Source organism: Delphinus delphis, chromosome 20, assembly GCF_949987515.2.
Source record: "Delphinus delphis chromosome 20, mDelDel1.2, whole genome shotgun sequence".
Classification (NCBI taxonomy): domain Eukaryota; kingdom Metazoa; phylum Chordata; class Mammalia; order Artiodactyla; family Delphinidae; genus Delphinus; species Delphinus delphis.
The window spans coordinates 44,522,770-44,536,093 of NC_082702.1; the positions used below are offsets into that span (position 1 = coordinate 44,522,770).

At 41.5% G+C, this 13,324-nt stretch overlaps 1 protein-coding gene across 1 annotated transcript in view; it reads left to right on the forward strand.

Moving 5' to 3' along the window:
- Positions 1-673: 673 nt before the first annotated feature.
- The window catches only part of PMFBP1 (polyamine modulated factor 1 binding protein 1), a 43,829-nt gene continuing 31,178 nt past the window's right edge, over positions 674-13,324 (forward strand). The window contains exons 1-2 of the mRNA XM_059999299.1: positions 674-688; positions 7,203-7,358. Coding sequence (XP_059855282.1) covers positions 677-688; positions 7,203-7,358 — 168 coding nt within the window. The 5' untranslated portion in view covers positions 674-676. The remainder of the gene's footprint in view (positions 689-7,202; positions 7,359-13,324) is intronic.

Sequence of the window (13,324 nt, forward strand, 5' to 3'; positions counted from 1 at the left end):
TCTCAGCACTTTACAAGTTTCCTAACTTTACAAGCACCAACATTACAGTAACTTGATGCTGCAAAAAAATCACATTATCATATATTTCCAAATTAATAGTTAGAAATTATGGAAGGGAAGCTCCCCATGGAGTAGTAAGAGAGCCTCGCTGGCCTTGGGTAAGTCACTTAGCCTCTCTGGACTTCAGTTTCCTCCTCTGTAAAATGGGGACAGTAATAGTATCTACCTACCAGGGTTATCATGAGAATGAAGTTGGTGTGCACATCCCATTTGATTCATAATTAGTAGTTAACTATATTTGAGCCATTGAATACTTAGAAATCTAGAAAGTAAAATCATTTCAGCCCTTTTACTTTCCAAGAAAGATGTGTTCAGAAACTATTTAGCCTACCAAGTGGTGATTTTTCGGAAAAGATGTAAAACCACGGTCCTGTCTTCCTAGCAAAGGCTTTAACACACTTTTGAAAACACAACAGATGGGTAGGCAAGTAGGTATTGCTAACAGTTCGGAAATTTTTCCAAACTCCCTGCTCAGAGTACACATCCAGGTGGGAAAATCTTTAAAGGGCCAGACTCATTTATGCTTTTTCCATCTTAAATTCTTGGACTTTTTCAGGTTTATAACAAAGCTCAGGAAATGCTAAAGCTTAAAGGAGAATTGAGAGGTACCCAGCAAATGAAAGATGAGGTAAGCATCCTCACTCCTCTATGTACGTAGAGTTGAAACTTTGCTACAAGGGACATCTTTTCCAGTTTCATGATTCAAAATTCCAATAACAACATCCCAAAATGTCACAGACAGAGGTGGACAGCAAAGCATGACATTTAAAAGCCCAGACTTGAGCTAGGTGAGTCTGGGTCCATATCTAATAGCGGTGTGATATTGGGCATGTTACTTACCCTCTCTGAGCTTCCTTTGCCTTACCTAGAAAATATGAATAATGAGCACCTATTTCAAAGGCTTGCTGTGAGGATTAAGTAAGATACTGCATGTAAAACACCAGTGCTTGGGGCTTAAGCACTTATTAAATATTGTTGCCGACATTTTCTCTTTATCTGGAATGATATGGAAACGGAGTGCTCTGATGACTCTATTATTTTGGTCAAACTGTGTTTATGTATTCCCTGACTTGTTCCAGAAAGGACTTAAAGGGGATGTTTTGGTTAGTATAGGGTTGTCCCACATGACATATGCTTTTTAACAGACCTCCTACCAAGAGGTCAGCAGCTTCTAAAAGAGGTGTTTCAGCTCCTTTCCTGCTGGATTACTAGTGGGAGCCATTGAGGATTCACTGAAAGTTCTGCAGGGAACGAGGATCTGGTATGGATTTTCTAGAAGGGCATTTCTTCATTCAGCTGATATCTCTGGGGCACCTTCGCTGTGCCAGGCATTGTTCTAGGGCCTGGGGATAAATCAGTGGACAAGATCGACAAAGATCCCTGTTCTTGTGGAGGTTACTTTCTAGTGAAATAATTTCTCCAAGGATATGATATGATGGAGAAAAGTATGTGGCAGTTGCCCAAGTACCAACAAGAATTGGCCCATCTTCCAAAGGTGGTGGACCACCTGCCATATGCCATGTGTATCCTAAGCCATATACTTTGTACAGTGTGCCAATTTTTAAAGAATTTAGAACACAATGAAATATACTCAGTCTTCACTATATGAACATAATTGGCTCCAAAATTTTTGCTCACAGGCAAAACCTCATGTAAGTGCCCATTAATTCCCATCACAAGTAAACAAAAACTGTAATTTTTTTTTTTTTTTTTTTGCGGTATGTGGGCCTCTCACTGTTGCGGCCTCTCCCGTTGCGGAGCACAGGCCCCGGACGCGCAGGCTCAGCGGCCATGGCTCACGGGCCCAGCCTCTTTGCGGCATGTGGGATCTTCCCGGACCAGGGCACGAACCCACGTCCCCTGCATTGGCAGGTGGACTCTCAACCACTGCGCCACCAGGGAAGCCCTGTAATGTTTTTATAGATGGAAAAGCAAGCTCAGGAATCAAGTTAGTAATATCAATAAGAATGTTTGAATTTACTGTAGATAATTTTAAACTCTTATTAAACAAGTAAACTGTAAAACTTCCTGTAGCAATGTTAATTTTTAAGATTTCCTGCTTTTAATGTAAAATAGATAGCTAGTGGGAAGCAGCCACATAGCACAGGGAGATCAGCTTGGTGCTTTCTGACCACCTAGAGGGGTGGGATAGGGAGGGTGGGAGGGAGGGAGACACAAGAGGGAAGAGATATGGGTACATATGTATATGTGTAACTGATTCACTTTGTTATACAGCAGAAACTAACACACCATTGTAAAGCAATTATACTCCAATAAAGATGTTAAAAATAAATAAATTTAAAAACTAAAATTGTTGGTAGAACAAAAGATTTCCTGCTTTTTCTTTTTTTTAATTTATTTATTTATTTTGGGCTGCGTTGGGTCTTCGTTTCTGTGCATGGGCTTTCTCTAGTTGCGGTGAGAGGGGGCTACTCTTCGTTTCAGTGCACGGGCTTCTCACTGTCGTGGCTTCTCTTGTTGCGGAGCACGGGCTGTAGGCACACAGGCTTCAGTAGTTGTGGCTCGCGGGCTCCAGAGCACAGGCTCAGTAGTTGGGGTGCTCGGGCTCAGCTGCTCCACGGCATGTGGGATCTTCCTGGACCACGGATAGAACCCGTGTCCCCTAGAAGTGGCAGGCAGATTCTTAACCACTGCACCACGAGGGAAGCCCAGATTTCCTGCTTTTTAAAACATAAGTCTCACTAGAAACTGATATGTTTTGAATGGTAGTCGTGGCTAAAGGTGGTTTTCCGTTGTTTATTGAAGACTTGTCCTTATCCTCACAAAGGTAATTTCCCAAAGATGATGAATTTTATGGTATTGTTGGTGGACTCCAGTATTACTCTCGAAAGTGCCACCAAGCTTTCTTGTTCAAGTGCCAAATCCTGGGAAATGCTGCCATCTTGAATCTTGGTAATGCTTCTAGGGCCTGAGAGTGCTACTGAATCACAAGCTTCAGTTTAAGATCAGCTCCCCACAAGAAGCAGCATGAGACTATCTGTCAGTATTTTGAAGCCTAGAGCAAAATTTCTTCCTGGCTTTTGAAATACATGTTCAAGAAGGCATGCTCTTTGAAAAAAGACCCTTTAATCAGTACAGAAAATTTGCTTCAGTAAATAACCTATTTTCCAATCACTATCATGCGTCTGGTAGCAACTGTAGCCTCAGCACTCACCATTTTGCCTGTGGTTGGTAGCTGCTGCACATGTCACGTGACTTCAAATCGAGTGACCAGGTTCCACCCCCATATAAGCAAAACTGGGTACAGGCACACATCATTGTATTGAGCTTCACTTTATTGCACTCCACAAATATTACACTTTTTACAAATTGAAGGTTTGTGGCAACCCTATGTCGAGCAAGTCTATCGACACCATTTTCTTTTTTAACATCTTTATTGGAATATAATTGCTTTACAATGGTGTGTTAGTTTCTGCTGTATAACAAAGCGAATCAGTTACACATATACATATGTTCCCATATCTCTTCCTTCTTGCGTCTCCCTGCCTCCCATCCTCCCTATCCCACCCCTCTAGGTGGTCACAGAGCACCAAGCTGATCTCCCTGTGCTATGCGGCTGCTTCCCACTAGCTATCTATTTTACGTTTGGTAGTGTATATATGTATCGACGCCATTTTCAATAGCATTTGCTCACTGTGTGTCTCTGTGTCACATTTTGGTAATTCTTGCACTATTTCAAACTTTTTCATTATTATATTTGTTATGGTGATCTTTGATCAGTGACCTTTTTAAAATTTTTATTGGAGTATAGTTGCTTTACAATGTTGTTAATCAGTGATCTTTGATGTTACTTTTGCAAAAAGATTGCGACTCACTAAAGGTTCAGATGATGGTTACCATTTTTTAGCAATAAAGTATTTTTAAATTAAGGTATGTAATTTTTTAGCTATAATGCTTTTGCAAACTTAATAGACTACAGTATAGTGAAAACATAACTTCTATATGCACTGGGAAACCAGAAAATTTGTGTGACTTGATTTACTATGATATTTGCTTTATCTCAGTGGTCTGGAAGCACACCCACAACATTGTCGAGGTAATGCCTGTATCTAAGTGCACAGCTTATGTAAGTGAAACTCACCTAGCAGTGGAGGCTTGTGATTTCGGCCGTTGTTGAAGACTTCAGATCTAGGACAGGATCAGATGGTGCCTGAGGGTCAGCATTAGACTCTCAGTTCTTCTCATGCCCCAGTACTGGTTACAGAGCTTTGCATGATGAAATGTCAGATTAAATCAATTCCTACTGCATATTGATACTCAAAAGGCATCTGCCTGGAATTTAGCGTTCATAAAGTACATAAGATTAGAAATAGTGTACAGTGACCTCTGTGCACAATATTAGCAAGAAATTAAGTTTACTGGAACCTCAGAAACACTTGCCTTTATGGAGTTCTGAGGTGAGCACAGCCTCTTCTTACAACTACCTACAGTAAAAGTAATACATGGTTCATGGAAATCACCTTATTACTCTCCCAGGGTTTTCATTCTGTTCTGATGAATAAAAACCCTTGTGTAATTTGGCCTTCAGGAGTGAATGGTTAGGTTCTGATTTCAAAAGCAAATTTCATTTGACATCCAGCAAAATACATTTGTTATTCAACTGGTTTAGGGCATCCTCAAAGAAAGGATTATTTATTCCAAACCTCAAAGAAATTGCCTCAGAGACTCTGAGTCAATGCTAATGTCCAAATTAGATGAGATCATCTACATTAAAGATCCAATTCTGAAACCCTAGTGGTGCAACAATATTGGGCTAGCAGGCCTACTGCTCAGGGGACATCTAAAACTAGAAGGAGTGGGCTTTCTTTTAATTGGCCTGAGAGAGAGGGCATTGAGCTTTTAACATAGAGAGGCTCAAGTTGTATATCACTGGTACTTTGTTAATAAGTCCTCAGTGTGCAACATATGCAACAATCTGGTGACATGGCCCTCACCTTAGGATGCATATATTCAGCATCAAGGCAAGAGTATAGGGCATTTGACACTTCCATAGAGTTGGCATTGTATTGTCACCTTATCTGCTCATAGATGCGAAAGACAGTCCTGTGGCAAGGGGGGAGGGGATCCCAAGGACCCCACTCCCGTGAGCCTCCATACTCTATTCCCAGTATGGCGGTTATGAGAAAAGGGATTTAAAGCACTAGAATCAAACTGCTGCTCCTTGTCAGGTCAAGGATTTTGTTTTCTATTTAGAGAACAGTGTCGGTGCACCATTTTTTAGCTGCTCTACACATATTCTCTTAAGAGAGTCCCTGGTAATTGTCTTAATGGTAATTACATGCTTGGGGCAGTTGACATGCACTGTTATTTTTCAGAAAGTGGGGAACAAGGGACAGGAGCAAGAGAGGAAGAGGGAGAGTTTTGAGATAATGAAATGCTTTTAATGACAGAGCCACACCGTTAACCTAATTAAACTGTAAAGTGGTTTTAAAAAAATCCAGGTACTAAATGGAAATGAAGGCATAAATCAGCTGAGACAGCGGCACTTCTGGGAAACCTTCTGAATTCCGAATACTCTGACATTGCCGTGTAGGATTCTCGTGGTTATTCTCTGTCCACCCCACCTCCCCGGCCTTGTGCAGAGGTCTCTTAAACTGACCTGTCCAGTAGGCTTGATTTATGATGTCCATATCAGGTCTCCGGCTCCCCCAGGAGTGTGCGTTATATAGCTCATATATTTAAGAAGCCAGTGCAGTCAGTGGGACATGGTGGCAGAGCACTGGCTGCAGGGTCAGGAGAGCAGAGCTCTCCTCATTCTGCTGCTAACCACCTGTGGGACTTTGGACACTGTCACTTGGATCACTTTGCCATTTCTGTGCACTCATGGCTTCTGTGTGCTTTTGCACCTGCAACTCTCTTAGAAGAATTGCCCTTGGGCTTTTGGGTTCACTTTGCTCATAAGAGCAGAAAGCTGGAAGTCCTTGGGAGCTTACGTCCCATGAGGCAGCCCTTAGCCATTGACTGGCTGATGCTGAGGCTGACAGCCCAGCTTTCATTGCATCTAAGCAGGACAGACTCTGAGGTGTAACTTACACTCCGGAGTTTCCTGTGGAATTAGGCTGAAGCCACTCCCGCAAAACTTTGTCTGAAATTGTGCCCTTGCTCGGTTTCTTTCTCTTCCCTGTCCTGCTTCCCCCACCTCCTTGCTGATTTCTCTTGGGAGTGTTTCTTGAATAGATGCCATGAATCCTCACCAAAGAGGCTGCTCTGGGTAATTTAACATAAGCAAGCACCTACTATAAAAGCACCAGCCACAGTTCCAATATCTAAAACTTGGAGGTGGTAGTGCTTGCCCTCAAGAGCGTTACAAAAGGTTTGCACGGTGATAGGACTCAAGCACTGGACAGGTTCACAGAGGGCTTCTTGCTAATTTCTTTTTACACCGTTGTCACCCACAACACTGGGAGTGGAAGGTGGCGTCCTCTATGACAGGGCACCCACCCTCTTCCCACAGCTGTACACCCCCAAGCCCACCCAAGCCGCTATGCGCCCCATTCTCTATTTTGATCTTGATCACTAATTTCCATCTGACCTAGCAGTAATTAACAAATCTTTTTCTCTCATAATCAAAGACAGGGATCTTGTGCAATCAGCCCAGGGATTTTACTTTTATTCCCATTGGTGTACGTCTCCAAAGAAAAGCACTAGGTTTATAGGTGAGGGAGGTCTTCGGTTTAGTGGGTAGAAGGGAAAGTTAAGAGACTTTTCAGAAGCCACATCAACTCCATCACTGATTCACAGTAGTCTTGACAAGTCCATTTGACATCTCACTATGTTCATCTCATCAGTGACAGAGCCATTAATATTTATAGACAGTCCACTAGGTACCTGAAATTATTCTAGGCACTGACTTTCTCTTGAAAAGCAGGGGAAGCGTCTATGATGCACCCACAGTAGTGGGTGAAGATTAATTAATGTAAATAAGTAATTGTCTGAATAATGCAGAGCACCCGGACACCTCACAAATGGATACTGTGTAAACATTACGCTGGATGAGTAATGACAGCTAAGGGTTGATGGACAAATTTCCAGCAAATTTAAAGTCTCTGTCAACCAGTGAATGAAAGGAAGCATTTTCTTGATAGTTCATAATTGATGCTTTTGTTTTTCTGACTGCTGAGGCGGGGGAGAGAGACAGAGAAGTGAGCAGCCTGAACAGCAAGCTCTTGAGCCTGCAAGCTGACATCAAGAATCTACACGATGTCTGCAAGAGACAGGAGAAGACCCTGCAGGAGACTCAGCTCTGTGTGGAGGAGGAGATGATGGACAGCGGCCACGTAAGGGCTTCAACATCCGTTTCCCACCTCTGCCCCCTCCACTTCCACCTCTGCCCCCTTGGGCAGGACCAATAATAGAAAGTTCTTCCACTGGTCATTCAAGAGCATTTATTGAGCAAGCAATGAGAAAGAATTAAACACACACACCCTAACACACACACACACACACACACACACACACACACACACACACAAATGCCATCCCTGCCCTCAGAATTTTTCCATCTAGCTATCTCCAAGGTCATCTACATCTGAGCCTCTGTCTTTTCCTTATCTGGTCTTTCACACCTGGCTTTGCAGCATCTGAGGCCCATTGCCCTGAAAAGACCAGATCATAGTTATATAAAGAGAGTAGCATCTCTTAATGGATTTTAGACAAACTTCTAAATCACCCATGAAATTAACAACCATCCCACTTGCTCCAAGGTGTCACTTCCTATCGGTGCAGCAGGAGCTCTTTATTGCCACACCTGCAGCTCTCTGCCTACAAGCTTTTCTTCTGGAAGCAAGAACCCAATCATAGGACAAGGTGAAGTACAGAAGAGTTAATACCCCTAGAAGCAGCCCTCAACCAATGACTGATGGGTAGATGGTTGATTAAATAACCTATCTCCCTTGCCCTATCTCACTGGAGATAACTCCAGGCATGCTCTTTGCTCTGTCCCAGAGTTCCTCAGTGGGGCCCAGCATCAGTTGCCCAACAGTGCTAACTAGGTTGGTAACACACCCTTTCACAGTTTCCTTCCCTGCCTTGTTCATTTCCCCGCTCCCCCTACCTGAGTTTCCTAAAATCACCTTCCACATAAGCTGCTACTTGACGTCTGGTTCCTTGCCATAGGACTTGCTTCCAGAGGTGCCCGAGCCAAGATAGTCAGTAACACCTGTCCTGAACAGGAGGACCTCCTGGCATGATCATCTTTCTTGAGACTGTGATTTTGAACTAATACTTATCCATAGCCTAGGCAGTTCATCAGCTGAGGCAACTTCATTTCACCCTGAGGTTTTCTCCCTGGGAAACTCTAGCTCTAAACTCTTTAAGCCAGCCTCTAAATTTTTCCACACAAGCTGGGGAGCCAGCTGGGAGATATTTTCCCATAGCTCTGTAAACACTTTGGGTTGCCAAGAACTCCTAACTTGCAGTCTTCATTTCTGCTTAGGGACTTGAGTCCTTGGCAAACATAAGGCAGGTACTTGTTGCACAGACCTGTTGTTAGACCTCCAAGTTAGCATCTTAGGTGCTGTGTAAACCATCACCATCATCTTCAACATTTGCAGTCAAGGACCTGGTCTCTCTTAATTGTGTCTGTTAGAGTTCTCCCGGGACTTACCACCTCCCTATAAGAACTACAAATTGTTCCTCTGCAATGCCCTAAAAATGCTAACAACAAAATAATTCTACCTTGTCTTACTGAGCACTACTGTCCTTTCTGTAGGAAGTCACAAATATAGAAAAATCCATTGGTTTTCCTACATGGATCCCAGGAAGAATATTACCATAATTTATTTTCTTCCAACATTTTAAGATATTTTCACCATTGCTGTTGCAAGTTTATTTATTCCCCCAGTCAGGGAAAGCCATGTGGCAAATAAATGTACCTGGCAACTTGGAGGGAGAAAGGTATTGTCACATTTTTATTCTAATTGCCCAGAAGAAGGTCGAACAGCTTGAAGCAAGCTTTAAAACATGCTCTTTTTTCCCCAGCACTTAGTGCAGAATTTAAATTGCAGACTACGAAAACAAATACACAATTAGATGTAGATGTAACACTCATCTACTCAGAAAATCATGCAAGATCTGCCTTCCACCAGGAAATATAATATGGGAACAAAGGGGGAACCCAAGACTTTCTGAAATTTTGACTAATATCTGACAAGGAGCTGGAGAAATAAGCAGGAGGTCATAGTTCAGGACACAGTTGTGTGAAAAAATCAAAATATTATATCAGATGTTATGTGTAACTAAAGGAGTGGCAGGCAGAGGGTAGGTGACCTTGTAAATCAAGAATACGTTGTGCTCCAGATCCCACGAACAGAGAGAGCTGTGCCTAGGGAAAACCAAGTGAGGTGCCTAGGGTACAAAAAGTGCCAACCCTGAGACTGAATGCCTCCTTTAAATTTGCACATCACTTGCCTCACTCTAGTCCCAACCCTGCTCATGTATCAAAAGTGCCTCCATTAAAGTGAAAGGAGAAAAGGACAACAGAGATATCATAGTAAAACGATGATGAAACCAGAAAAAGAACAGTTTCCCAGGCTCCTTTGGCCCCGGTGGTGGCATGGAGAGAATACCCTGATATTCAGTAGAGTTTGGATTGCCAAACTCATCTTTGCAGTGGACTGAGGAATTATTTTTAACAGAAAACTGTAAGAAATTTGATTTCTGCAGATAAAAGTAATTCATTGAATATATAAAGATTTAATACACTCGATGGAAATTATCACACAAAGATATCATTTTGAACGATTGGGAATAAAAAAACTTTAAGAGAAATTGCTAAATGCAATGTGGGATCTAGGATTGGCTCCTGGAACAGAAAAAAAAATAGTAGAAGAACTGATAAAATCCAAATAAACTATGTAGTATAGGTAATAGCAATTTACCAATGTTAACTTCCTAGTTGGACAAATGTACCATGGTTATGTAAAATGTTAACATTAGGGGAAGGTGAGTGAAGAGTATATGGGAACATTCTGTACTACTTTTGGAATTTTTCTGTAAATCTAAAATTATTCCAAAATAAAGAGGGTTTTTTTTTTAAGTGAATCTCTGGTAAATAGAGATCACTGATAAGAAAAATGTCTAAACCATGAAGATGTGTCCAGAAGAAATGGATGTCACTGAAACACACAGTTCTACACTCTACTAATATAAGAAAGTACAAGAAATGCAATTTGTAGAAGATATAAAAAGTAATAGGTGAACCTATCTAGTGATATAAGGCTAAACCAGGCTTACATGGGAAATATCTCACTTCCTACCTCAAAAATAGGGAAAGAAGTTCTGACAATGACTGGGAAAAGATGGGGCTTTTCCTCTTAAATGAAGAAAAATAAAAATTATCAGGGATTCAGTTTTCAGAGCAATGCTAACCTGAACAGAAGAGTCAGCGCAAACTAGGAGAGAGAATAAAATGGTTTAAAAGTATTTTGAAAAGCCGGCTTTAGGTAAAGCAGCAGGGCCTGATGACATACTTCGAAGAGAAGCAGCCGCACAGCACAGGGAGATCAGCTAGGTGGTTTGTGACCACCTAGAGGGGTGGGAGGGAGGGAGACGCAAGAGGGAAGAGATATGGGAACATATGTATATGTATAACTGATTCACTTTGTTATACAGCAGAAACTAACACACCATTGTAAAGCAATTATACTCCAATAAAGATGTTAAAAAAAAAATAAGACCCAACGCAGCCAAAATAAATAAATAAATAAAGAGTACTTAAGGAATTGGCCGGTGTTATTACATAGCTGCTAGCGATTATTTTTGAGAACTCAAGGGGATAAAGAAAGTCCCTGTAGACTGAAAAAGGGTAAATGCAGTGCTCATCTTTTTAAAAAGGGAAAAAGGACAGTCCCGGTAATTATAGACCTGTCCGCTTAACTTCAATATCAGGGAAAATATAGAACTTAACATCAATCAATTAGCATCAACTTGAAAAGCACAAAGTATTGGGTGGAAACCAACATGAGTTTTCAAAAGACGAATCGTGCCAGGCCAATTAATTTTCTTCTGTGATCAAGTGGCCACACAGGCAAGGAGGGAGCAGTAGCTATAATCTCTTTGACCATAAGTAGGGCTGAAAAGTAGTCTAAATATGGCAACAGTTCCTACAGGTGGCCAAGTCTCTATCTTTTAAGACAACTGAGGCCTGGACAGAAATCTATCTGAGAAATACTGGTAGACCAGATGGCCTCCGGAATCACGTCCAACCCTGGATGGCCATTTTAGGAACTAATCTTACTTCCATGAGATTATTTCCAACTTGCTCATTTTCTCCAGATCTCAGTTTAAAGGTCAAAGCAGAATCTAGTAAAATATCTATGTCTTCACTCTAAAGAAAACTTTTTTAAAAAAGAAGACAAAGAAGCAGTAGAAAATGCATTGATGCCTTTGTGACACTGCTTTTTGGTACAAATGTAAGTGAAATTCAGGCTTAATCCATAGTGTGTCATTTTCTATTCATGTAGAATTAAGAAAATAATCTTTTGAATACTTAAGGATAAATAAGTAGAAATTTAATAGGTCTCAGATAAGTCTAGGCATTTCTCCAAGTCTTTGAAATTTGATTCCTAAGCCCATAGGTATCTACAGTGTGCAAATGTTTAATCCTCATCCAAGAAAACTCTAGTTTCTCTGCAGGTATGAGCAGTTCTTGGATCTTTATAAGCAGGCAAATTAGATCAGGTACTACCTTTGCCCTGTACTGAAAGATTTTAGCGAACTCTCATCATCTGGTTGGTCTCTTATATTACCTCAAACCAAAATTAAACCCAGAAGTTTTAACATGTCCTCTGAGGAAGAGATGATTAGCAGTTCCCCAGTATCACTGCCAGGTTACTAAGCTTTATACTAGGAAAGGACATTCTTTACCCACAGGAGGCTTTAAAGTCAAAGAACAATTATGAACACACCAAAGTATAGATGATGTACTTGGAGGGGAAGCCCTAAGGAAAGAGTTTGGCTTCTTTAAAAGAAGAGCATTTCTCTTATTCTTTTGGGTAATGAAATAAGGGGAAGCAGAGAAAGAATATAATGAGGAGACTAGTCAGTTTTCAGCTGGGTCATACACATCCAGCAGTGGAGAGGCAGGTCCAAATCAATACTTGCACACAAGCACTAGAAGGACCAGGAATCCTGTTTCTTAATTTTCAGAGATCAAGTCACTGTCAACAAAGCCAAGAGAAACAGGATTGGAGCAAAATTTGGTAAGGATTTTATTGGGTATTAGCTTTACTAAAATAAGCCCTTCTGCAGTAACCATACACCAGATGTTCACTCCTTTGCTTTAGTTCTACCCACATTAAGTACTTATTCGCGACCATGTCTTTTTCCAATTAGCTCCCCACCCCACAGTTTACCTGTATAGACAGAGGACTTGGGCTCTTGAGAACCTCCCCCATATATGTTTCTGTGCATGCACACCTGAGCACACACACAGACACACACATACACACACACACCCCGCTTCCAAGTCCCTTCTCTCTGAACCTCATTCACAGATGAGTTGTAAGAATAGCACAATTCTTATCTTGAAAAGAATGAAAGCACTTAACTAAAAACATTTATTATAAACGTTGGCAATTGTAGCTACACAGAGTAAATACAAAATTCAGCTTTGTTTGGCCTAGGAAAGAATTCTCTCAGGCCAAGGGTTCAGCTTGTCTTTGCCTGGGATTTTTTTTGCCTGGTGACCATTGTGGTGCATTTTCTGTTTTCTCTTTCAGATTGAACTGACACAGTCAGCTGTTGTCTTTCTGGCTCTGAACTGGGCTGATCAGCCTCTCTGATCTTATCTGTGCTGTCTCCACCCACTCTCACTACAGAAGAGTTTCTCTCTTTTGGGTCCCAGCTCTTACTGAATTAATCTCTTTAACACTCCATCTCTCTAGTTACTCAGAGCAAAACCATGGAGTTATCCTGCCTTGTATGACCATTATCTCCCACCATCCCACATCTAACGCAGAAGCAAATCCTGTGGAGTCTACTTTCAAATATACATCTAAAATCCAGCCATCTCTCCCAACTCCTCCCTTGGTCCATGCCGCTGTCACTTCTCACCTGGATTCTTGCAGTAGCCTCCACGCTGGTCTCCCTGCTTCTATCTTTGGCTCCCTACAGTTCATTTTCAGTCTAACAGCCAGTGTGTCCTTTGTGACATCTACAGGAGATCACATCACTTCTCTGCTCAGTACACTCCACTGGCCTTTCACCTCCCTAAAAGGAAAAGTTAAAATTTTCAGAAAGGCCT